Below are 27,492 nucleotides of genomic sequence, written 5' to 3'. Positions count from 1 at the left end.
ATGAAGTTTAGACCAATTTTTTTAAGCAGTAACTTGGACTAAGTAAGGGATTGTTATTAGATCAAGACGCATTTATTGTTGTAAGAGCTTGCAGGCACATCTGCAGGCAGAGAGTTCAGAACTCTCATTATGGCATTTTTTTTACTTCTGTTATTGTTTTGAAGTTGCCCTCCTTAATTATCTGCACGAAGCTGGGTGCCAAGGCATGGGAGACAAGCACTAAGCCTGGAGCTCTGCCAGCTGTAACACCAGGAGGATTCCTGCAGCTTTGGGGTCATCACCATGCAGCAGCACTGTGCTTCCTGAGCCTTATGTTTCTGTTCAAGGGTGAGAAAAAAGATCTCTGTTTTAACCAAGTTGGGTCAGCAAGAAAGCAGAAGGTACAGGTTGGAAGCTGTGTCTGGGTCTGCTTTACTGCCCAACAGTTAAGCATAAATGCTACCAATGCTGGCAATTCAGGTCCATTTCAGGACCTGAATGGACACCTAGGGCTGACCTGCAGTTTTTTTTGTGGGGTCTAGCGAGTGAGTCCAGTGCTCCACATAGGCCATCTAGGTCTGCTTAAAAACAGGGTACATATAGATGGATGGATGGATGGATGGATGGATGGATGGATGGATGAAATTACATCATAAGCTCATCCTTATGGTATCTGAGGTAGCCTAGCCACGGGTGGCTCCAGTGTTTTGGGCAGCATCACATTGCACTGCATGTACATCTGGCTTCCTACTGCAAGGACTGGTTCTTCTGGGTTCAGGGTGAAGTTTGCACTAATATCTGTGCTACACCCCTTCTTTAGACAAAAACTCTAACAGATCTCTCAGTGCAGTCCTGTAACCTCATCTATTTTAGTCTCGACAGCTTGCAGCACTTAAGGCTAACCAAGAATCTTGCTAACTTTTTCAGAAGTCTGGAGTCATTATCTTACTGGAGATCCCTAGCTTCCTGGTATTATGTTTTATTACTATTGCACAGAGCATTTGGCATACCTTGAGGAGCACTAAATGCTGCTGCATGAAGAACATCAGCAAACAGGTCTGCAAGTCTTGCCAGAGATGCCATTACCAAGCCAGATGTCCAGCCAGGGTCACTTCACAGCTGTGAGGGTGATGAAGGCCCCAGTTCACACTGGCAGCCTGAGGGAATCAAACACCTAGAGTGACAGCTGAAAATATGTGCACAGTTCAGTCTTTACAACCTCAACCTCTCTGTGGACTGCAGGAAGACTTGCAATCCCCAAAATGCTTTCTATAACTCAGCACTGAAGTTTCACTCAGATGGTATGCTTAATATTGATTTTTAAACAGTGAGGTTTTGACCTATTAGGACCAAGTAAAAAATCACCCCTGGTCTAGACAGCTGTCAGCCCTTGCCATCTCCCTTGCTTGCCTGCTTGATCTGCTCTGGGGGCTCCAGTGATGCCTTCATGAGTAAAGCCAGCTCAGTGTGCTCATGTAGTTCTTCCCACCTCCAGTGTTCCTGTACTGTTCTGACAGGCCACAGTAATAACACAGTTAAATTAGACCCCATTCCCAGCCCCCACAAAACAGGCTTTCGGGTAAACACTTGATACCAAAATCACATCCACCATTTTCCCCTCTCAGCCAGAGCTTCCCACTCAGCTGTCCTCATACCAATAGCTGATTTCTTTCCTCTTCGGAAATTTTCCATTCTCCTGATCTCTAGCCTTCTGAAAAGGCCTTTAGATCAGACCACCTCTTCCAGGCTTCAAAGAGCATACTGCAGTTAGTGACTTCATACCTCTCATCTGCCAGAGAAGAGCTTCAGCTTGTATCACCCCTCCTTCATGCAGGAGCATTTTACATTACAGCACTTCCCAAAGCAACTCCATCGCATCAGGCAGAGTTAATAAGGCACACTGCAATGGACTTCCTACAGCATCCCACAGCAGCAGGGCCATTTCCAGCAGAAAGATTAGAAAAGCAGCACCCTCCAAGTAATGTGATATACCAATCTGCCTATGTCCCACCTTATACTTACCTTTTCATGCCGCTGCATCTCTAAAACCAGCTTGGTTCAGGCTATGCCAAACACTATCTGAAAAATTCTTCTGATAGTATTTCTGCTATGATAAAGCAGTTTATTAAAACCACGAGAGAACCCACTTTAATATCCATTTTGGATTCAACTTAGCAGATTCGAAAAGGTTGCTTAAATACACCAGTTGTTAAATGGGAAACTGGAAGCACACAGATGAGATTTAGACTTGCCAGTACTTCTGGGCAGGAGTCAGAAGGGCAGGAATTTTGTGGGATGGATCATGAGTTGAGATAAGGTCACAAACCCCACCACACGTCTACTCAAAACTTTGAAAGAGGAGAATAAGATAGCTTAAGAGCTTTAGGGTAGGATAACAGCCTGTAGTCCCTAGCAGGATTTCAAAGGGCTTGAGGAGTGAAAGGGGAAAAAAGAACCAGCCAGTACAGAGCCACTTTTGGCACAGGCAATGGGAACTGCTAATGAAGGACAACATGAACTAAAAGGAATTATTAAGAGCTCAAATATTTTATTGGTGAATTCAACATCCGATTAAACAATACATATGGTTGAAGCTTAACATCCAGTAGCTCTCAGATGGAAACCTCGGCAAATTCACAGGGCTGAAGTAACAGCCATTTGGTGCTGCAGGCTACAAGGAGCAGGGCAGGCAGCAGTATGCAAGCAGGTTAGCTGGGAGACAGGGGAAGGGGGGTGAAGAACAGAACAGGATATGCAGCTCCAAGCATCTGCCTTACCTAGCTCAAATTAACCAGCTAATTTCCCCCGGTGCTCTCTATAGAAAGAAGCTTCTCCAGAGGGTGATTCGTGGCACAATGTTATAGTGCTGCTCTGCAGAGCTCCCCTGAATTTATTCTCTTAGAGGAATACTGCTCTAACCTGCAACTACAGGGCAAGCCCAGGGAGATGTGGTGGCTAATTTTAATGCCTTTATGTGGGGAACGTGAATCTCCCTTCCCCTTGCTTTCCTTCCCCTGCTACCCATTGTGAATTAGCATGTAAACAAGTGGCATTCATCCCATATTCACAGCTGAGGAGTTTGTCAAGAAACAGTACCATAGCAGATAGATACACACAGCAGATTTTAATTTCATTCCAGCCTCAGGTGGACTTTTTGCATTTTACCACAAACACACTTTTTCCCTTCATATAACATTAGATCTGCTCAAGCAACATCCATCCCATTGGTAAAGAACACTCTGTGAATGATCTGCTGGCAACCTGTGTGGGTTTCAGTCCATGGAAGTCAACAGGCTTTTCACTGATTTTAACAGATAGATTTGAAAAAAAAATTCACACGCAGAATTCATTCATATATCAAGCAGAGTTGCTTCTAAAATTTTACTCATTTGGGAAAAAATACAGTTTTTCCTTCCCTTTTTCAAAATTAACTGAACTGTATCCAACTTCTGAATAAACATGATTTACCTAAAGGAAGAATCTTTTTCCGTCAGTATTGACTGGCTGTTATTCTGTAAAGTTTACAACATTTATGCCCCCTTACTAAAAAATTACCCAAGTGATAACATAGAAAAGAAATTATGGTTCCGTGTGTCAAAGAACAACTGTGCAGACCAAAGTTTTCTGCTAAATTAATATAGCACCAACAGATGCTTTAAATAGAATGTAAAAGGCAAACAGAGGAATTTTTAATAGTTTTGTACACTGTTTAGGCTACTTCTAAAACTAAAATGCTTCCTTAGGGGAAGTGATAATGTCTTCATATATGACCCAGGGACAACTGTAAAATGCTAAAGACCCATCCCACAGGTGTCATACAACTTAACTGCATGGCTATATTTGCAAATTGCTCTATTTTCTACAGTTCTATTCTAATTTTATCCTTATTTCAAATGAATTTCACTGTTTTCAGGAATCCATTAATTATTTTTTCTTAAAGGCAGGATGTATATTAATTTTAGCTGTCATCCATTCACATGCTGAACTAGATAAAGAACACAAATCGAGGACAATAATATGCTGCTTCTAGAAGAAACAAACAAACAAACAAGCAAAAAAAAAAAAAAAACCCCAAAACAAAAAAACAAAAAAAACAAAAAAACAAACAAAAAAAAAAAACAAAAAAAAAAACAAAAAAAAAAAACAAAAAAAAAAAAAAAAAGAAAAAAATAATTAGACTCAGTGGTAAGCAGGCAGCCAATGTGTTAGTTTAATGTACAGTTCTCATTTCTGCTGGAAAAAGATTTTTGTGTTGGTATAGGGCACCGGAGAAATTGAGTGAACTCAACATGGCATTTATCAATATATTTCTTGATATTAAGATATTAATTATTAAGATTATTAAGATATTAACAAGATATTTCTTCTATTCTGGTTTTATACCAATGTAGGTTTGGTTTGAAGGTAGATGATTTTGAATGTGCAAAACAAAACAAAAAAACAACCCAAAAAACTCAGAAAGGCACAGCTACTAATTAGAGCAAACACACAGAACAATTCAGGGCATCTAGAAGAAAATGGCAGGACTGTGATGGCACAAGTTCTGAAAATCAAGTAAAGAGGTTGAGAACTTGCCTTGAACTTCATTCTAGATAACATTTTTTTCTAGTTAATACTTTTTTCATAGATAATACTACGGAAATACTACTGAGACACATCTCATTTTGAGATGTATCTAGAGGGAAGAAAAACACCTCAGGTGTGAAAACTATGATTAGTATTTGAGAGTCCTCCAGAATCTGTTTTCATGAATATTTCCAACTGAACTGAGTGGAAACAGCCACAGGAAAGCTTGCTGACAGGTTCCTATCTACCTGGAAGAACAGCAATACATCAGAACAGGGTAACATTGCTTTGTTCTGGCACACACCATAAGGCACAGGCTACAGCCCAGGCTCTCTGTCCCATTTGGAGAGCCAAGGAATCACAACTAGTGAAAAAGGCAATGAAACAGAAATAGCAACTGCTTGATGGCAACAGTGAGCTCAAGCCCTACAGCTTCCCCATCTGCTGCATTCCTCCTTCCCTAAGAGCAGTCTCAGGAACAGATTTTCTCTGGCTGTTCACAGTGCTGTTGGATCACCTCAGCAAGTTCAAGACACCGCAAAATTCGCCATTTCTCAGCAGCCAGCTCCTCCTTGGATACTTGGCCCAGCAGTTTTTTAGCAAAGAGGTTCTGATCCTGCATGAAAAGGCCCACAGCAGACCTTGGGGCTTGAGGGAAGCTCTCCAGGCAACCACTTGTGAAACAGAAGTTGATTTTCTTGTCACGTCTCATCCCTGGTGCCCTTTCTTCAATCCAAGTCAGAGGTCTAGTGTGAAGAAGCAGAGGAAAAGAGTAGTATTTATGAAATCAATAGTTATAGTTCATGCTTTTTCCTCAGCATCTACAGAAAATACTCCAACAAATGCATCATTTTAAAATTTCAGTCATTGTGTATTCAGGTAACATGTTCTGACCAACACGATTTGTGGTTACGGTGTTGAACACAAGGTAAAGCTTTAACTTTTCCACTGCTTCATGCCAGGACTTTCAATACACCAGTTAAGCTCCCTCCTCCAGTTTTCCCTATGTACAAAGTAAAACCAGCAGTGTCTAGCCATCTCACAGGGAAAAAGGGAATTCAATCTTTTTGTTTTGTTTGTGGACTTGGATGAAAAGTGCAGTTAAATACCCAGATATTATGTGCATGATCCAATCACAGCTCAGAAGAATGACTAGACATTGTCCCTCAAGAATAATTTAGATACATAGTGATGACTGAGGTGCTATGGCTGAACACCACCGATCTTTAGCATGAGCTGGACAGAAGGCAAGTTCACTCATTCAGACACTTAGCATCCATATTTTCTCTGAACTTTTCAAAGATGTTAAAGAAACAGTGGAACCACTGAGCTGATCCTAGAGATTACACAGATGATGCTAGTTTTGCCTTTTTCAGCTACATAGACTCTCAGGCAGGTCTTTTATTAATCAGAGAAAAGTCCTGTATTATCCCAGTGTGATAGCTACAACCCCCAGACCGAGCATGGGTGCTGCTGGTAGTTATCTGGCATAGCTCACAGGTCCTTACTCTTTCCTCCCTAGCTTGCTGGCTCAGCTGAGGAAAGAAAAGCCATGGGAGGTGCTGCATTGCTTCAGGGGTCTTACCAGACTCTCTGGCTCAACACTGCAAATACATGCAGAGGGGCTTTGAGCAACGGTCCACCAGCCACAGCCAAGATTCTCCCTTACTGCTCTTTTCAGCTGTCTAAACCATGACATTGCCTTCTGGAGATCATTCATCAGCACTCACTACTGCCTGTATTTAGAGGATACACATTATTTTTCTTATGTAGTTATTGATGGCCCTTCCACAGTCCTTTATGACTCACTTTAGTCTGTCACTCACAAATTATGAGAGCATCCATATTCTTCCATAGCATGGAAGAATAAATTCTGTCTCCAAGTACTGCCCATTAAATCTTCAGTATTGTTACATCTGGAAACAAAGTCCTTGTCAGTCTACGCTGAACACATTCTGCAGAGCACAATGTGTTAAGTGATTCTGCATCTCTCATCTTTTATGCTTTAGGATCGTTTCTGTATTCACACCACTGTATCTATTATTGTTTAGTTGCCTGTACTGACACACACATGCCCTACAAACTAAGCAAGGCCAGATGATCTTGACTGAACAGCATAAAACAATTCAAGAAAAAAAAATAAAGGGAAGCAAATTACAGTCTGCAAAAATGCACTGAAAAAATCCTCAGAGGACTAATAATTGTGAGGACACCATGCATTTCAGGAAGCCCTAAGACTACACGGCAATACAGGCCAGAAAGGTACTTAAGGGTCCCATCAGCTGCTGATTTCTATGCCCTCATCCTCCTTGCCTGAGGCACTGGCTGTGCCCTGGGTTAGAGGAAGGCTCTAACACAACTGAGCCAGTTTTATGTTCTGCAGACAACTGTTACTCAAAGCTGCTTTATCTCAGGTAGGCAGGTATGAAGAAACCACTGGGCAGGCAGAGGTCAAAACCTCCACCATGTAATAGTCCATGATCTGAATCCGAAAACTGTCAGTGCAGGGTAACATCCCTGGGGTGATCCAGAGAAGATGCACATCAGCAATCAGGTTCAAGGGTATGTTGTCTTCTCCAGCTTGGGGAAGCCACTGAACCAGAAATACAATCATGTAGGGAAGGCAGACTTTAATCAAAGTGATTAAAATTAGTGATTTAGATCAGTGAGCGAAGAAATGTTTGGTTTACTAATAGATTTATCTTCTCTGATTGGATTTTTAGGTGTTTTCCCAGAGAGGTTAATTCTACTTGATTGGTAACCAAAACATGTTAATTTTTTAATTAACAATCTCTACACTAAAATAAATCCTTTTTTTTTTTCTTTTTTTTCTTTTTTTCCTATAAATGTTGCAAGTTTGCACATAATTTAAGCCATTCTGGAGCTTAAGAAATGGGTTTGTATTTTATATCAGAAAACTGTGAAGAACTGTAATTTTTTTTTTTTATTTTTTTTTATTATTTACCCATGTTTGTTAAAGATTTGTACCCAAGTATTATCTGGCTATGGATGCAGTAGTTAATTTAGAAGAGTTAGTACTGTTACTTAGAAGCAACAAATGCAGCATTTTGTAGCTGAATAAAGCAACATTAAGTATGTTGGACAGTTGAAGAAGAAAAAGCAAATTTAACCAAACACTAAAAATCTACTTTTATATTGACTTTTTACAAAGCAAACACTATCTGCAGTGGAGAAACCATCCTGACTTTTTATGGTCATTTTGTCATTAGACTGGTAGAGCTCTCCTAGCTACTTTTTATTCAAGAAACTGGAGGAATCTTTTCACTGTTCTAATTCCCTATTTGTTCAAATAATAGAGTGGCCGTAGTTATCATAGCTAAATAAGCCAAAACAAAGTGTATACTCATTGTACCTGCAGAAGAATTAAGCTAGTTTCATGCTCAAAAGAATTCTGTGTTCACTCAGCTTAATAAGTTATGCATCAACTTCTGCAGAAAGCATGCATTACATCATTTTTTATGGATGTTCAATTTGAAGAGTTTTAATAGATTTTTTAAGCTAAGATCTCAATACAAACAGAATTCCAAGCACTTATTGCCACAATATATGTTTAGAAAACGCCTTCTATTTTTTTTTAACATCATCCTTTTCATGTGTTGAAAATGCCCATGTTTCTTACTTACCATGCAATCAAAACCACCTGCTTTAACTTGGATGGGAATTAGACAGTTAGATCCTATCCCTAGGTAACATCAAAAGGGTTTACATCATTATTTCTCTAGCCCACACTAGAAATTCTTTTTTGACATTTACTGTACCCAAGCTCTGTAATCCTGGGACAGGAACTGCAGTTCAAAACCAGCCGTGCTGTCAGTAGAGGTTTGGCTTTTCCTGGATTGCTCAACACTTTATCACAGAGGCTGTCAGCTCAGCTGTCTTGGAACAGAGAGTTGGCAGAGGTCACCATCCCCCAGACAGCTGGACGTCAGGCGTTAACACACACACCTCCAAACCCACCCTGGGACAGATGAGCAGCCAGTGTGGGCTGTGAGGTGGGGACAGACTGCAGCCTTTGCACAAATCCCTGACTAACGAGCAGAACACAGGCTGCTGCATTCTGTACCTGCTGTACTTTCCAGGGCAGAAATAGGCTGGATTAACCTGATTTCTCAAAGTTAGTGCGTTCCCGCTCTTCAAAAAAAGATGAGATTGCTTTCGGGAAAGGGGTAAACCTTTTCCATCATTCAGCACAGTAAGAGTTGGGTAAATTAGAGCCATAACACTGCCACTATGACTGCCAGGGCCATAACTTCACTTGATGGAGAGTGGGCCAAATTCTCTCCTGCTGTAACTCCACTGACGTCAATAGGGGAAGGTCAGCAGGAAACATGGCCTCACCACTGAACAGAATACAGGAATGCTATGCGAGTTTCCATCCAGTGTAAACTATCCCAGAGGACTAAGACTGACTGTCCCTGAGGTCATTAAAATGCTCATGGTGACAAAACACTCACTGACCCATACAAATAGTTAGTAGTGGGCTAAGAAAAGTAGGTACTGGTTGGTGGTGTAGAGAGGAAAAAAGCAGCAGTAACTCAGAAAGGGTTCTGTATCGAGCATGTATCACAGCAGCTCAGAGCTACCTAGGAGACAGGACAGCCAGGGAAATGTTTAAGCCACCCGCTTGCTCCACCTGCTGGAATTAGTTCAAAACCTCACTCGGTAAAGTTTTTTACTGCCGCGTTACTGGCAAATCTCTAGGAGGGTAAACAGAGCTTGTGTGCTGAGTTCTGTCCTCTAACAACTTCATTTTAGAAGGAATGGGAAATGATATTTTATTTAGAGGGAGAGGAAGATTGCTGAGACGGAATGCTAATCCCACGATAAACTGCAGTGGGCTTTGTAGGACTGGCTGATAAAATGCTTAAACAGCCCAACAATGAAACTAACAGCTCAAATGAGCCCTGATTATTCACTCCCCAAATAGCTAGTACTTCAGGTTATTACTTCTTAAACTAAATGCTTCTTAAAGAATTAAGCATTCACATTGGGTCGGGTTTTTTTCTTTTTTTGTTGTTTGGTTTTGGGTTTGTTTATTGGGTTTTGGTTTTTTGGTGTTTTGGGTTTTTGGGGTTCTTTTTTGGTTTTTTTAAATTAAGTGTTCTAGCAGCATATGTTCAACAAAAAAAGCAATAATTAATTACAAAGATAGGGCAGAATATTTTCCCATAAGGTCTAATTTTCTCTTGCTCTTCCTAGTGTCCTCACGTGCCTCTTGTTATATGCCTATGATGGGGTGTCTGTCTCAAAGGCAGTGTCCACTATACAAAAGAATAAGAAAAAAGAAGTGAAGGGAAAGGAACAAATTGTTCCATCACCATTCCAACCTCCTAGGATACATAGAGCACTTAGATAACTTCTCTATTCCTTTTCATGTCAGGTAATTCTCCAGTTGCACCTATAGTGTGCGGTAAAACCCATCTGAAGGACACAGCTCCCAGGCAGATGGCCCATAATGACCCAACTGGAGAGCTTTCAGCAAAATACAGCGTCAGACTTTGGATCAAGTTGAGTACTCGATCCACAGTGTGAAACACTATTTGACGGCAAGGTTATTGTTATCACATAATAAAAGGTAGATTAAGCTCATTATTATAACATACATCATCAAAAGAGGTTTATGCGATTAAGTCATAGAGCAATGACTGGAAAAAATTACAACTATCCTGGCTGCTAGATTCTCATTTAGTGTACCATGCTTACAGTCACGTATTTTCAACCTGGTTAGCTTTCAACATACAACTAGAATTTCTGATGTGAAACAAAAAATATCCTGTCTCTGAACAATTTTTCTGAGTGCAAGAGATTATTAATTTAGTCTTGAGCATGGTAAAATATATTACGGGCCCATTCCCCCATTCAGACATCAAAAAAAGAGCTATATAAACCTCCTTGTGCTCCTCAGCAAGCATTGTTGGTGGCTCCTTTCAGTAAAAATACTGTAGGAAGAACTTTCAGGTCTGTTTTTCTTGTACACTTTTCATGCCAGCATCCACCCATTCTGTTTCCACAAGAGGAAGAAAGAATGCAGAACTCCTGCAGATGACACCCAAGCAGCCTGGCTCACCTGCTGCCACAGCCATTACTTACTTCTTGTTTGCCGTCTGAAAGTGAACAGTCATTCTGGAATAATTTTTATCCTTCTGTTTTTCTCTGGTGGCAGAGGTAACAGTGAGGTCTCCAAAGAGGTCAACCAGCCAACTCAGTCTGGCAATTCCACTGAAAGCTGGGAATCCGGCTTTGTTTTCATCAAGGACACTACCTGGTGGAACATCAACAGAAAGCCTTGAGAAATAGGAAAGAGAATAATGTCATTGGCATAAAAAAGGCTGAGGAAACTGCACTGTTGCAGGATTAGAGACCAGAGTGTCATGAGTGGACAGACAGAATAGGAAAGTCAATAAAGATGGTCAGCCTTGAAATGTACCAGTTGGTGAGCTACGACAGAGAAGGCTGCACGAAGTACATATACACCAACCCCTTCAGGATATCTTAAGGACAGGAGGGTGTACCTGGATTCAACAAGGAAATAAAATAGGAAGAAAACAATGTCTTGAAAAGGTCTCCCAGCTCTTCTGCTGCAAATCACCAGGACAGAAGACTAAAAGTCCCCACTAGAAATTGGGAAACTTCCTCAAAGCTCAGCCTCTTCTCTGAGACCAGCATGAATGATCATTATCACCAAAGTAGAGAAGGGATTAAGAAGTGCTCTCTATATAACAGGGCACAGGCTTGCATTCACCAGAGAGCAGGAAGCAAGAGCTTGTAAAAGACAAATGTTAAAGCAAAATTGTCTTCCAGACAGTTCCGTAATTTCATGGAAATATCCAAAAGTGATACTTCTGTCTGGACTGGCCTCCCTTTGGAACAGGTAGACAAATCCAGATGGTCTTTGATTTCACCACAGCTACTAACCTGTGAAATGTAATGTTCCCTTCACCAGATCTTTCCCAGCCACCTCTTTTTTCAGTTGCTTGTACTCTTCAGTCAAAAGTTCAATGTGCTCCACATGGAGGACTTTATCTGCCATTTAAAAAAAGAAAAACCTACCAAAAATCAGGACAGATCAAGTAAGAGCTCTCTTTGTGATTCAAAGGCACATCAAAGCATTGAAGGCTTCAGTGATCACCAGTGGTAACACACTTAAAAACAACTCAGGCATGGCTGGCAAAATTGTGTCAGGAAGAAAATCAAACACACCCTGCACTGAGGCATCAATCTAGGTTAAGGATTTTCAGAAGACAACAAATATGGAGACTATAGGAACAGTAGCCACTATGTTTAACAGAAAATCTCTAATAAAGCCCAATACCCAACTAAGGCTGAAACAGTAGTCTTCAAAGTAAAAGACAGATTCATTCTTGTCCTCTTTCCCCTCATGATTCCTTGTTCCGTATTTTTTCTCCCAGGGTAGTATGAAAGAAAAAGGAGGGGAAAAAAACCAACGTAATACTCAGAGCCAGGCTGTAACAATATGTTAGGGAATACCTCCCTCCATTGCAGTTAATTGGGTTACTCTGGGAGAGAAGCTATCTGACACAAGTTGAATGTGGCCCTCATTCAATATGTGTTTTTCTAGAAGTCTTCCAGCAGAGTCAATTTAGGCTGCTGACAGTAACTTCTGCTGCTTTGAGAGAAGAAACAAATTCTGCTCAGTAGGAAGCCATTTGGCGAGCAACAAGGCAGTAAGTGGTGTGGGTACAGGGAAACAGCAAAGCAGAAATCCTATACCTCCGGTGTTTTAGGACAAAAGTCACAAAGGAAATTTTTAAGAAGCAAGGTTATAAATAGTGCAGCTTGTGCAAATGGTTTACACTCTGCTCCTGTCTGGCACTGTTCTTTTCCTTGCAGCCCCATAGATCTCCACTGGCATCAACAAAGCTGCCAGCTTCTGACCCTTGGCACCACAGAGATGGAATCACATGCTTGCCAGAAATAAAGAGATTTTGCTGAGAGACAAGCTGTCTTTCAGACAGGGATGCCTTGCTGGCCTACAATAACATCAGCATCTGTGTGTCACCAGCACATCATAAATGCTAGAAGACTGGGGAGCAGTTTCCAGTTTTATTTTCAGGGAGATGCAGAAGTCCAATGGTGACATACATGAAATGATCTACCATCACTGAGACAGAAGTTTCATTCTCTAAGTGCATTCATAGAGATCAGTGCTTTAGTGAGGTAAAAGGTAACTTAGTCTTAGCGTTGACATTTTTATTTATTTACCCATTGGCACATATCTTAAATTCTACATTGACACATCTTTGAAACCAGAACGTTCCCCTGTACATCATGTCTAATAGTAGACTGGAGCTCTCCCTTTGAGTTTGGTGTATTTGGTGCTATCCAACACATAATACTGTTTACACCCTTGAGAACAAATGCATTACCTTTCTGCTCAGCCATCTCCCAGAGCTCATGGGCTGCCTTAGCGGACAAGGTCATGGGGTACTCAACAAGGACATGTTTCCCAGCTTCCAAAAACATTCTGAAATAAACACAAGTTCAGTTTTTAAATAGTATTTCATCATAACCATCTCTCCCCCACAATCAGCCTCATATGGAGAATTCACACATTTGGAGTACCAGAAATAAATGGCAACTTTCCTAGCAAAGATGATGTGGTGGCTGTATGACACATTTAAACACCAGAAGTACTGAGTTTTAATTTGGATTTTTCCACAGAATTCCCTCAACCACCTAGAGCAAATCACTAAAATGCCACAGCATTGAGCACTGCAGTTTCTAACTTCCAGACACTTGAATGGCTGAAAGGAGGCACTGGAGTATCCATCCTCTATATAATTTGTGAGGAAAGTCTTCAGTTCCTGTTTTAGGCTGCCTGTCCACCAAACACAGGCCTAGAGGTAAGCAACTGTTAATTATTCTGGAAATTAATGCATCCTAAATCCTACCCTCTCCTATTGAGTGCTCTATGGAACTTGGTGTCATTCACTTAAGGTTTCTAGTCTGGCAATCTCTCTTCTGCAACCATTTACACTGCTCCTCTGTGCATTGGAAATGGAAATTGCAGTGGAAAGAGTAGGAAAGCAGAAATAATAATAAAAAAAAGAAATACCTAATGGTTTCTTCATGGCTTCTGTTCTCTGTGCTGATGAAGGCTGCGTGTATCTCTTTGTTCCTTAGAGCATCTTCCAGGGTAATCTGCTTTGCCTCATTAATATTGCCAAAACTTCTCCTGCATATTTAGCATAAATAAAACCAGACCAAAACCATCACTTCCATTCTTCCCAACTGCATGTTGTGCAGCTGCACTTAGAAATTGTTCCCATGGTCTCACTGAGTTCAACAAGGGTAGCAAAAGAGTCAGCTCCTGATCCAGGAAGGGCACAAGTCCTTACAAAGAGAAGTGGAGTGCACAGAAGAACAAAACAGATGGACCAGAGGTCATGACATCGGTACGGAAACTGTCCTACTAAAGACCCTAATCAAGTGTTTTGTTGGGGTTTTTTTGTGTTTTTTGGTTTGTTGAATTTCGGGGGATTTTTTGTTTGTCTTGTTTTTTCATAAGCATCACTACCAAAAGAGTCATTTAAAGAGTGACTTTAAAGAGGACAGTGCTCCTATGAGGGAATTTCTCCCCAGCATGCTGAACAACACAGGCCAAAGCATTTGCATTGGCAGGGTAGCATGCAACAACAACAAGCACAGAGAAGCAGGAGAGGGACAAAGGAGATGCTTGCCTAGCATAGCTCCTAACCTGCGACACACACATCATGTCAGGGCTAAGGGGAAAGCTGCCTTGGCCACTATCGTGAGCATATCTCCACCTGAAAATGAAACACATCCTCTCCCCACCCCCTCAGTAGCTCTTTGCATTAGTAAAGACGGGAGCAGACACCTCAACAGTGCTAGGATAGGTGACAGGGCAGGCCACAAGCAGGACTTGAAAGGATAGACTGGTAACATCTCCATGTGATTGGAATGCAGAGAGTAAGGCAATATATCCAAGCAAGCTGTTTGTGAACTGCATTTTGACAGCATAGGTTCTCAACAGAAGTAGTGGAAACCTCATCTTCAGTGTTGTTCAAGGCTAGCCATAGCACTAGCAAAGGCATCAGAGAACCAAGAGTTTATTTGGCAGGGAAATAAACTGGATGACCCAATGGGCCCTTTCAGTCTCAAACAACCCTGACTGCATGATTTAAATATAGATGGAAAAATACATTCAAAGTCTGAGATGCGTACACGTATGGTCTAACTATTCACACTCTGCTATTCTGGAGCAGTCTAGCAGCAATGCCCAGAGGGATGTATACATTAAATTTCAACAGTTCTAAGCAAGTGAGAAAAACTCTCACTCCCTAAGAGGCAACCTTACTGTATTCACTAAATATGGAGAGATCTATAAATGATAAATGTATAAATAATGACATCTCCAGGTTCAGTACCTGGTTTTAAAAAAAAAATTATATGATGAAGTTGCAGTGTTAGTATCTTTACAACCTGTTTCTGTAAACAAGCTTTAATAAAACTCTGTAAAGCTTCTCATGTTTCTTAAACTTCTCTATAAATAAGCTCTTCTCTAGAGCTTATTAGTGTAATTATTGTCTGTACCATCCTAAACCTACAGGAAATTTCAGTCAGACAGAAATGCATTTCTTTTTATTATACACATCCTGCAGCAAGAAAGCTGCTCAGCTATTTGTTTTAGTCATTTCTGCCTGGTATCTTACTAACGTAACCTATTTGTTCCCTCTGTTCACTTTCTCACTGCCACTCAGAATGACAGGCATATTTGCATTAACTTTCCTTTTTTAGGCAGCCTTAATTGTAAGAGAAATATAAAACGTTGGTTATTCATCCCCTGCCTCCCACCTAAATAATAGTCCTCCATACAGAAAGGCACATTCACTGGAAAAAATAAACATTACAATACCCATTCAAACATGTTAAGATGAGCTTTCTAACCTGGATACAAATCCGATGAGTTTCAGGTTCTCAGAAGGGCTGGAAGGCATTGGATTCATCAAGTCTCGGATTCGTGCTAAGCCAGCAATTCCAACTCCCACCACCACAGTCCCAAACATTTTGTTAATCTAACCAAAGGGAAAAAAAAACAAACAAACAGCAACAGGTTGTTGGTTTGGGGGTTTTTTTTGATTGGTTGGTTCGTTGGTTGGTTTCTAGCAGAGAGGAGCAGCTGGGAAGGGAGGCGGGAGGGTGAATTACTCTTTAACACTGCTTTCATACAGCCAAACCTTATTCTGATGTCAGCAACCAGCTGACGGAGATGTGATGCTATAGCTACTGAGCTCACTTGCATTGCTTTGAAAGGTAGTCAAGAGGTCCAGCCTGTCACAGAACTGGTCTTCAGCCTTGTATTTAACAACTATTACACCACAGCTCTGGCACAAAGTTCTTCCTTTCTGTGAATAGAAGGAAGACTTCAAAAGTGAGACATTCTTCTATTTATATCGCTGCTTCCATGCTGGAAAGGAGCCAAAAGGTTCTGCACACCCAGCAGAGCTTTATATAAACCCTGCTGACTTCCTGAGCATCTGCAGCACAGCCTGCCCCAGGCTGAGACGGGGCCATTCACACTGCATGGCAGCATAGCAGGAATACTTTGGGACAGGAAGCAAAGAGCATCTTTTCTTCCCCCACATAACTGCTGGCACGTCCCATGGTGTCAAGATGCAACCAATCATCTGATAATTTGGCCAGGATTCTTGCTTGCTATTTCCATGCACGAAGAAAGCTCTGCCATCTCTTTAATGACAAGCAGCCACGTCCTCAAGACTTACATTTCGAAAAAGCAGATCCCTGCCACAATTGCATCTTACAGAGGACAAGCCAGGTACTGCACTTGCTGGCTGGGCTGCTGAGACACAGGTAATGAACTCTCCTTTTGGTTTTACGATTTGTGACTGATGAGGAAGCACTGAGCAACCGGTGTCACCTTTCAAACTGCACCGTTCCCCAACCCCAGGGACTAGTGACATCTTGTAAGGTAATTTTGAGCTTAGAAAAAAAACTGCTAGCAACCATGCCAAGTCAGCTCCTTTGCATTTTTTATTTCCATAACATGACAGCATGCTTTGAAACTCAGTTTCTTTCTGTTCTGGTGGTCTTCCTGCCACTGCCTTCACCTAAGTGAACTCCTTCAACCACTTCCACTGTCTGGCTGCAACCCTTTGAATCCTTCTGTGACTTAAAAGGATAAACAGACAAGCCCAGTCCTCTCCTCCTTGTGCCTCTTGTCTGATGGGATCACAGTGCAGCAGCACAGCCACAAGTGACTGTTCTGGCAGTGCTAGAGACTGACAGCCTCTAAAAAATCACATCAACTGGCACAAAGAAATATAAATAAAAGAAAGCCTCTCTCCAATCATGTCAGGTCTGTCTTTTGTTTTTCTATAAGATTCTGCCTAAGTATATATTCCTCTCAGTGCTGAAGTCTTCTTGCTTTATATGTGCCAAAGGGGTGCAAGGGTAGAACATGCAGTGGAGTGTTTAATATAAAGCAGAAAGAAGAAATTAGTCATATTGGAAGAGTTCTCTAGGGCTATTACAGTGACATATGTCATTACCAAATATTTGAGGTATAATGTGATGACACTGCTCACCAGGGAAGAGAGATGTATAGGGCTGAGAGAGAAAGAGGGAAAGGAGGGTAACATAAACACATAACCCATTTTCAGTTCCACTCACAGGCAGAGTCCTGGGCTGGGCTCACAGTTACACTCACTTTTCTCTACAGCCAAAAAGAAAAGAGACCAAAGCCTGCAGAATGACCTCATCTGGAAAGAGCCCCTGGAGGCCACCCCATCCAAACCCCACTCAGCTGCACCAGGACCATGCCAAGCTCTGACTGTCCCTGAAGATGGGATTTCGGCAACCTCCCAGGGTCCCTGCTGCAGCATTTGACCACCATCACATTAAGAATGAGTTTCTACTCCAATTTTCCTGCATTGTCTTCTGCCATTTCACTGCTCATCTCCCAAAAGAGTGTGGCTCTAGCTCCTCTACATCCTTTTCATCAGAAAGCTGTAAGTAGCAATAATAGTCTCCTTTACCCTTCTGTTCTGGAGGCTGAAAAAATCCACTTCCTTCATCTTCACCTCATTTGTCATTTCCTCCACCACCCTGACCACTTTGGTTTGTCCTTACCAGACTCACTCCTGCACTTAAATTATTTCTTGTAGCAGGGTGCTCAAAGCCAGGCACAGCACTGTTGGAGTAGCCACGTCCTGTTGGGTACACTCTTGCTAATGCAGTTCAGGACACAGCTCTTCTTTGCTAGAAGAGCATGCTGTGGCCTGAGATTCCACCTACCCACCAGCACACACAGGCCACTTTCTAGCTTTCCAGCCATGAAATCCCCAGTCTGTACTGGTGCACAGTATTATTCCATACTGGAAAAAGGACTCTAAATTCACCTTTGCTAAATTTTATTATATTCCTGTCTGCCATCTCTCCAGCCTGCCCTGGCACCTCTGCTGTACTGACAACTGCCACCAGTTTGATTTCATCCACAGACCTGCTGAAGCTGCACTCCATCCCATCACTCAGGTCATTAATAACAACATCATTAATAACAACATTTAACAGTATTGACCTTGCCATTAAACCCTAAGGGATGCCACTAAGCAGCTTGACTATTTCACTGGCTGTTGCTTGAATTTTGTGCCACTGAACAGAAATCTTTGAGCCAATTTTCCACCCTCCCTTGTAACTCGTTTCCCCTCTCACCAATTTGGCCATAAAGATACTACAGGAGATCACAGCAAGGGCCTTGCTGAAGTCAAGCTAAAATCCATTCACTGTTTTCCTCTTGCTGACAGGGCCACTCATCTCAACACGGAAAACAGTAGGATTGGTCAGGCATGGTTTGCCCTTGGTAAATCCAACACTGGCTGATCACAAATGGCCTTCTTGGCATTTGTGTGCTTGAAGTTGGCTTCAAGGAGGATTTGTTCCATTACCTTCCCAGGGACTCATACAAGGCTGACCAGCCTTTAGTTACCTGGATACACCTTCCCTCCTTGAGGATGAGCACAATATTTGCCCTTTTCCATCTGCCAGGAACCTCCCCTGATTTCCATGTGTCCTCGCAATAGCTTCAACCATGTCCCTCAATTGTTGTTCTCTGGAAGTTCTCTGTAAGGTTCCAGGGGCTGCTGTACATCCAGATAGCTCAAGAGCTTCATCACCACGTTTGTGTACCAGCAGTATTATGCTACACTCCCACAGACTCTTAATGAAACCCAGGAGGCCTGAGAACAGACCTTACTAGTGAAAGCCAGGGCAAAAGAAAAAAAAGGCATCAATTAACTCTAAGTTCCATCACCCTGGTCCCAGCGAGCATCATGCTCATATTTTATCAGCTCTTTGTCTTGCCAGTGTACCCAGAGAAACCCTTCCCATAGCTCATTTCAGTGCCATCTGAGCTTTGCCTTTCCCAGCTCTATTCCTGCAAGCTGGGCCAGTCTGGGTGTCCTTCCTGGACAGTCCCTACCAGCTTGTGCTCTTTCTGTTTGAGCTGGAGCTCAGTAAGGAGGGCCCTGACAATCCACACCAGCTTTCTGACACACTTGGCTCTGCTTCCAGAACACTGAAATGGGTCCTACCTGTCCTCTACAGAGGTCAACCCTGTCAATCAACCTCAGCACCTCTGCCTTTACCATCAGCCTCACATGGGACCTTGTCAAGCAGAACCATCAAAAACCTACAAAACTGCTCTTCTGAAGTGTACGGTTGTAATTCTTTAAAACTTAAATTCATAAAGTGCTCTAGTGTGAATCAGGAGCTGGTCAGCAGAGGTTTAGAAGCAGTTCAGTTAGAGAGCAACTGATCAGGGACTTGTCAAGGTTACTAGAGTGTTATGCTGTTAATATTTGCCTACAACCTTTACTGGGAGTCAGACAGCAGACAAATTCCCCTGAAGCTCCTGCAGCCATCTTGTTTCCAAGATCTACTTTTTTGTTGTTTTTTTTTTTTCTGGTGAGCTGCTGAACTCTGCATCACTGAAGAGGAGAAGGTGGGGGAGCTGTTTACCTTCTCGCAGTGCCATGATCAAAGAACACCACTCAGCAGATGCTCAGGTTGCAGAACAAACTTATTTGCCTCTCCTTTGAAAAAAACTTTCCTAGTCTCATTAACAACTGACCTCCTCAAAAGTCACATTTAAAAGAAGCAAGATGATTTCAACCTAGGAACAAAACCTGTTACTATGCAACCTGTTGCCATAGCAACCAGGCAGTTGTTCCAGGTCAAGGGTTTGCAGGCTAATACAGTGTTCACATGAAAAGAGACAGCTATGAAATGTACATTGCAGAACCTTTGGTTACATGCACAGCTAAAAGAAAAACCACTATGCCTGCATCCCTGCTACTGCTTTGTATTATCCACATTTTGCTCACATAACAAAACCTGAAGCTTCTTGAGGAGAAAAGTAAATTAGATGTTTTTTTGAATTCTCATGAATTCAAGGGTAAGGGCAGAAGAGAGAATACTCACCTGAGAGTCCAGATGAACATATGAAAATCTACCCTTGTTTCAAACCTTTACAATGGGCTAACAGCTACAGTTATCTTTCACACACAGTAATGATGAGAGTGGAAACCTACTAAAGAGATGTGCCAACCTTCTACGCCTTTTTCTTAAGACAGGCAACCTTGGTTAATCACAGAATGGCTAGGCGTGGAAGGGACCTACAAGATCATCTAGTTCCAACCCCCCAGCCATGGGCAGGGACACCTACCACTGAATTAGGCTGCTCAAAGCCCCATCCAACCTGACCTTGAACACTTCCAGGGAAAGGGCATGCACAGCTTTCCTGGGCAACCTGTTCCAGTGTCTCACCACCCTCATAGTAAAGGATGTCCTCCTAATATCTAATCTAAATCTCCCCACTTTTAGTTTAAAACCATTGTCCCTTGCCCTTTTGCTTCACACCCATGCAGAAAGTCCTATCCCAGCTTTCTTGTAGGACCCCTTCAGGTATTGGAAAGCTGCTATAAGGTCACCTTGGAGCATCCCCTTCTCCAGGCTGAACAACCCTAATTCCCTCAGCCTGTTTTCACAGGGGAGGTGCTCCAGCCCTCTAATTTTTTTGTGGCTCTCCTTTGGACATGCTCCAGGAGCTCTAGATCCTTCTCCTCTTGGGGACTCCAGAATTGGTCACAGTACTCAAGGTGGAGTTTCACAAGAGCAGAGGGTAAGAATCACCTCCCTGGACCAGCTGGCTATGCTTCTTTTGATGCAGCCCAGGATATGGTTGGCTTTCTGGGCTGCAAGCATACACTGACAGCTCATATTAAGCTGTCATCACCCCAAGTCCTTCTCCTGGGGGCTGCCCTCAATCCTTCCTCCTCCCAGCCTGTACTCATGCATGGGATTGCCTTCCTTAACCCAGGTACAGAACCTTGCACTTGGCCTTGCTGAACTTCATGCAGTTTGCACTTCTCAAGCCTGTCAAGGTCCCTCTGGATGCCATCCCTTCCCTCCAGCAGTTGACCTCACCACACAGTTTGGTGTCCTCAGCAAACTTGCTGAGGGTGCACTCAGTCCTGCTCTCCATGTTGCCAACAATGATGTTAAATAGCACCAGACTGAGTACTGGCCCTTGAGGAACACCAACACTTGGAACTTTGACCAGTGCTGCTTAATATTTTTGACAAATATACTTCAGAGGCATTTTCAAGGCTGCTGAACTTTGGCTCTTGTCATACTGAAAAACTTTACAGTAAGTAATATACCAGTACATCACCCAGCATCCAAAAGCATTTTGGATTTCTCCACATTTTCCTAACTGCTTATATGAAAGCAAAAGGGCTGGTGAGAAGATTTGGAAGTTATGTCCTCCTTTATGCTCACAGTTTGTGATTGAAGAATGCCTCCCATCACCCAGTAGCAACTGCCCTGGCCTGGTCACAGGCAGCTCCGCCAGCCCCACAAAGCATCCCCTCTGAACAGGGACAGGGAGCATGGCAGCTGCAGACTGGTGAATGAGCTCTCTCCCTCTGACAGCCAGCACAGATGGTTCCTCTTACTGAGAGAGGGTAAGTCCTGCATTACACAGAAGAGGACCCAAAAAAGACATCTAGCTGAGAAGGACCATTTATTTTACACAGATATAACACTGTCTTGTCTTCCAAAGTATTCTTGCAAAATTTAGCAATAAAACAGAAATATTCAGGAGCAAAGCAGGCAATGGAGTATTCCCCAAGGTACTGATCACGTAGCAAATCTGGTACAATCACAGTGAGGCTTTAGCCCCTGCATCTCAAACCCCCTAATGCTCACAGAAGTAAACCCTAGGGAAGCAAGGTTAACCTCTGTTTTGTGCAATATCACTACGGCTACACAAAGCCAGAGCAGAGGCAAGATAAAAGACAGACTTAAGAATTATGTCTCCTTCTAGAAAACTTTTCATGGCATATCTAGACATTACAGGATGAGAATGGGTACCTTCTCTCATGATACATAAAGAATTTCAGTAAGCCTCATGCATTCTCTTTGCATTTTTCAAAGTTTTGTTTCCGCTGGTATGAACGACTTGCACCAGAAATCAAAATATTTTGCATTTAATGTCACCTGCAATAGCATAACACTGATGTGGGAGGATTTCATGAAGTAGCACACTTGAAAAGACAAGGCTGGGAGTGCTTCGAGTGCCATCTTACTGGCACACATATTTTAAGACTAGCAGAAACCTCACTGGTGAGTACTTAATCTGAAAATGCTGCTGTCAAAGTTAGTTCACTTTGGCATACTCAACACCTGAACCATTTAATGCCCACAGCAATTCTTCAGCAAAATTCACTCCCTCCAACACCTTCCTCTATACATGACAGATCTTAGCTTACATTAAATCTGTAACTCTACCATACCTGATTGATCACATGTGTTGTCATTTTCTTCATGGCACGTATCAATACACAATACAATCTCCACTGACCTGACAGCCACCTCCCACTGCTCTTAGGAATAGTGAGGGGCTCATATGGGCAGGGGGCAGCAACTGGGGAGACAAGGATTCAGGGGCAGCTGAAGTGTCTGAGCCCAGCTGCTGGAGTGATCCACCTAGTATAGATGTGTATGTACATATACACATACATATTCTCACTAGCAGACCTCTATCCAGCTCTGCCAGAGAGGGTAGCAGGATACGGCTGCTGGGGTCGTCTGTGTTTGTGCAAGTCCTCTGTCTCTCTGTGATCTGTGTTGGCCATGCACATGTGTGTGTGGTGCATGTGCTCTGTGAGTGTGTGCAGACTGGGAATGTGCTCTCAGCTTCACTACTGCTTGGACCAGAGAGCATGGAGCTGCAACAGTACTGCCCCTGTGGGGCTGTCAGATTCAACCCAATATTTTCCCCTAACTTAAGCCAGCCTGGACCAACTGAGCTTGCCAGAGCTCCCTGTGCAGCAGACTTATGGATTAGACAACACAGAGAATGTTTTCTCTGATAATAGCAAAGCCCTCAGGTGGGGGTTGCAGTACCTTCCTCACAGAAGTTTTTAGGGGAACACCAGACAGACAGTAGTGGTCACAGTAAAATCAGCAAGTTGAAACCTTGAGGTCCACTCCATCCTCACAAATACTCAGAGCCCTGGCAGATGCTGTACTAAGGGTGCTGCTACATGTCACAGCTTGTGTCACCACATCTTTTTTTCATACTGTCTGCTTGTCGCAAGATGCATCTGCCTGGCAAAGAAAGCAGAAGCTGAACAGTGTGGGTTTTGTTAGTGTTGTTTTTTAGAAGAGAAGAACTGCACCAACGCTCCAATTCATCAGCCTATACCCTTTGTTCTGCAGGAAACCACTTAAGCGCTTCAGCCATCGGGAAGCAGATCCAGCACAGGACTCACTAATCTTAACTAAAGGAAGAACTTGAGTAAAAAGGAAAAACAGAAATTAAGAAAATAATTGTTTGAGTGCTAACATGCTGGAGCAGGAGTTTATGATTTTGTCCTGAGCTTTCTGCAACCTGGAGATCAATGTAAAGCCCTTTGGCAAGGCAGAGACAGTCAAGAAGGCAATTCCCAACATTCTATGCCTTTTTTTACTTCTCATTAAATACATTAATTGAACATAAAGTGAGTGACAGATAAATTTTCTTGAAAAACAGCCAAGACAATTTATAGTCTCCACGTTTCAGAGGAAAACAACAGCACCTAGAAGTTGTAGAGCAATCACATACATTTTCCTTGAGAACTCCTTGTTATGAGTATCAACCCTTCCTATCATCTCTTCATCTCTCACACTCACCTTTCTCTGGCTATCACAACCCAGACCACAGATTTCTGGCAGGCACCTGCCTCTAGTAGGTGAGTTATGCCTTTGAGGCACCAAATCTTACAGAGTTTTTACAGCAGAAAACTGTCTTTCATGCTGACTGGCACCACGGTACCTTGGAAATAGCCACAGCAGGCTTTTCTTCCTGGCTTTTAAATGACAAACAAGCCACCTGCATCATTTTACCTTTATATGCAGACTGCCTCATTAAATTCTGGTTTTCCAGCTGGCTGCCAAAGCTGAAGTTAATGTAGTTATACTGGGAGATGGCCAGATGCTGTATTACAACTGCCAAACAAGCACCTTCACTACATACAGTACATGGTTAATGATAAATGACAGCACTTTGAACAGCTATACTGTCTCCAATATTTATACCTAAGCAGAAAGGAGAACTTTAATTAGAACATACTTTTGCAACTTAACTCTACTAATTCCAGAGTCTCTCTCCAGACTCTCCACAGCCCCCAACTCCATACTTGAGGCAAAAACATTTCACAAAACTAACATAAAAACTGTGAGAGGTATTGGAAGAATCTGAAGATCTGCTTTTAATACATGACATATTCCATCCTGTGGAGGACTGACTCAGAAGTGCTGTGAAGTATACACAGGGGTAGAAAAGATTATTTTTTCCTGTTGCTCTTTGCTGTAGCCACCTTTTGTCATTCAGATTTGATTGGCAGTCTGAAGAAGAAAACACAAAGCAAATAAAACTTCTGGGGTCCCAGAGATGTTTTGTTTTAAACTCTGCCCTGGGATAAACTGTATTGTTTCAAATTTTTGGAAAAAAAAATTATGGTTTGCACAGCCAGCTTAAATAGACCGTGAGTATTATACATGCTTTGCATGAGACAACTGATTTCTATAGGTGACATCTGAGAGCCAAATTCACCCTACACTAACACCAGAACTATCCTGAAAAAAACAGCATATCTGGGGGCACCTGAAAAAAAACTAAGAGAAGGACATGAAGGACTTTACTTTGTATTTTGTAAAAATAACCCCTTAAAAGAAACAACATAGAAATAAGAGGGTTTTAAGTTTCAAGGAACTACTCTGGAGCAAATTACAGAGTCTTGTGAAACTTCTGGTGGGTAAATAAACAATCCCACATAACTGCAGCCTCCTAACACCTATTTTTTAACCAAAAGGTCACTTGCATGTGGCTAATTAGTATATGACTGAAGCAAAGAGAGCCACAAACAGTCTCCAAAAATTATTTCAGGCTATAATGTGCTATAACCATTTTTGAAAGCAAACCATTTGTTGTGCATGGTGGTAGAAGAATGTTTTTAACAAGCTGCTGTCAATTACTTTGGGAGTCCAATTTTTGATGAGCACTCAGGAGAATGGGCTATGGTATGGAGCTATCAGCAATTCACAGACCCTAATTTTCCATGGGATCAAACAGTATTTTTGCTACAGTACAAGTTTTGGCCTGAATACATGTCAGAGAGAATAACCCTGAGTAAAGCTAAAAATGGTACTAACTCAAAGAAAAAACACGGCATGAAGAATGTCCCCCACTTTTTTGACTACATGTCCACATAAACTCTAAAGCTACCACAGGGTTGAACTCTGCCAGGTCCCTGTGGACTGCAAACCATGTCCCCTGGCTTTCCTGTACAACACTAAAGCTGTCAGAGTAAAGTCTCCATGTGGCTAGGCAGCTCAACACTAAGCACCTGTTTCATAGAAAGTCACTGCTGCTTTGTGATGACTCTTTGACTTTGTAAAATTGAGAGTTTTTCATTTTCCATTAAGAACAAACCAGGAGGACTACTCACACCTGCATTTTTGGGGAAATGTACTTGAAACTAATTACAAGAAGTGTAGCTGATAGGAGAGGGAGCTGATGCATGCCAAATAATCTCAGTGCATTCCTTTCCTTTCCTGTGCTGTGTTTTTGTTGTCACTCTGGTTTTGCTGTGATACCTAGGGAGAGACAGATTCCCTACTTGACAGATTCCCAAGTGCTTTGTAGGAAAACTCCGATGCCAGGAGTGGCTTCCAAGCCTTTGCTGCAATACAAATGAAAGTGATGATGGACAATTACAGGAAAATGTTCTGAAATATTTTCTCAGTTACATCTGAATTGAATTTGTCTGCCAATTACAGTAGTCCTTTCTATAAGCATTTTCTTCATCAGAGGGTGTCATGAAGGCAGAGCTTAGCTGGGCAGAAGTAAGAATCCTGTGTTTCCAGGCTGTATTGCCTGGAATCCTGAATGGCCTTCTTTCTCCCAGAAGTTTACTGGGAGACCTACAGCAAGCAAATCACATCCCTTTTCCCTGCTAGTCCTTCCAGTTCCAAAGCAGGGGAAATCTGTCTTTTGTAAAGCAGTCTCAGACCTGCTAATGATAAACGCAATGTAAGCACCTACAACCTCTCTTTCTTGCTGTAGCAAATCCTACTCAAATCTGAAATCTAGCAAAGGTTGCTAAGGCTTGTAATGAAATACCTGTATAAAACAATACCATATAATGCATGACACAAAAATACCTTTTTTTCTTTCTTTTCTCTTGCTGTTAAATTCACCTGAAACCCAAACCCTACAAGGAACTACATGCTTGCTTAGCTTTAATTGTAAGTAATCCCATTTATATAAATGAAAATATTCATACAAGTGCACCAAGAAATAAGAGCTTTTGCTGTTTACTGTAATATTATTAGGCGGAAGAACAAAACACATACCCAGCCACAGTATGGTCTTTTAATATCTTTATGGAATCAACCCAAGAGATGATACCTATTTCCTGGTCCACTAAAGGTCACTCTGTGACAGGCTGACCTATTCTGAGAATTTCCAAAACAAAATAGCTTTCATGCTACACACTGCAGTCACTATAAAGATGCTGCTTTCAATGGCTGATGAAACACCCTGCTTCCACTGTTAGCATGAAGGTAACTCATAACACTGCGGCTTGCCTTATCATCTCTACATAGCAAACAATACACACATAAATTGAAGCTCGTCAGACAAGTGTTAATCTTTTTAGCCAACTTTCTCATCCTCTACCCCAACAAAAGTGTCTTCACACTTCTGAAAAAAATAATTATAGAAAGTGCTTGTTGTTTTTTTTTTTTTAATAACTAAATTAAGATAACTTGGGAAGTAGTTATGCATGAAGTTGTAACCTTAAAAGTGATGACTGCAATGGCTAAAACCTGTGTCATTTTATTAGTCTACCACTCCTCAGTAAGTCCTGAAAAATGCTAGAGATGTTCTCCATTCCCATTAAATTTTGGAAATCTAACAATGGCAGTAATTGCTTAAGAGTAGGAAAAATAATAGTTCTTGAATGAAGATTAACAACTGAGGTTACTCAAACCCCTCCTAACTTTAGAGACCATTATTTTTCATGCTAATAGGTATCACAACACTCAAAAATCGTATGGCCCAGCCACTAGTCTGCTCCATCGTGAAGAATTAGCCTGCAATTCTCTGCAATTTAGCAGTCAAGTAGTCATAACCTGCTGTTCTGTTAAAGCTGACCTGAGACCGACAACGCTCATGTTACTATATTAGCCACTAGAGGGGGCGCTTGGCATCCTGGTTAAATTATACTGATAACAAAAGTTAATTCAAATTAAAAAAAAAAATCAGTATCAAAGGCTATAGGAATGCTGTAAAAGCACATTGACTACAGTACTCAACTG

General features: G+C 41.9%; 1 protein-coding gene across 3 annotated transcripts in view; it reads right to left on the bottom strand.

Annotated features, from left to right (window-relative positions):
- Positions 1–2,507: 2,507 nt before the first annotated feature.
- Positions 2,508–27,492, bottom strand: part of BLVRA (biliverdin reductase A) — a 32,583-nt gene continuing 7,598 nt past the window's right edge. Inside the window, exons 2-8 of one of the 3 annotated variants that reach the window (XM_071736192.1) lie at positions 15,845–15,953; positions 15,496–15,623; positions 13,643–13,762; positions 12,954–13,051; positions 11,482–11,589; positions 10,657–10,828; positions 2,508–5,291 (exon numbers count right to left, since the gene is read on the bottom strand). In XM_071736192.1, coding sequence (XP_071592293.1) covers positions 5,018–5,291; positions 10,657–10,828; positions 11,482–11,589; positions 12,954–13,051; positions 13,643–13,762; positions 15,496–15,623; positions 15,845–15,850 — 906 coding nt within the window. In that variant the 5' untranslated portion in view covers positions 15,851–15,953 and the 3' untranslated portion in view covers positions 2,508–5,017. Of the gene's footprint in view, positions 5,292–10,656; positions 10,829–11,481; positions 11,590–12,953; positions 13,052–13,642; positions 13,763–15,495; positions 15,624–15,785; positions 15,808–15,844; positions 15,954–27,492 lie in introns of those variants that run through there. The other 2 variants (XM_071736194.1, XM_071736193.1) reach the window with 2 other exon arrangements.

This window comes from Heliangelus exortis, chromosome 2, assembly GCF_036169615.1.
Source record: "Heliangelus exortis chromosome 2, bHelExo1.hap1, whole genome shotgun sequence".
Taxonomy (NCBI): Eukaryota; Metazoa; Chordata; class Aves; order Apodiformes; family Trochilidae; genus Heliangelus; species Heliangelus exortis.
The sequence above is the reverse complement of the archived record's forward strand: the minus strand, read 5'-3'. Positions and strand labels throughout refer to the sequence as shown.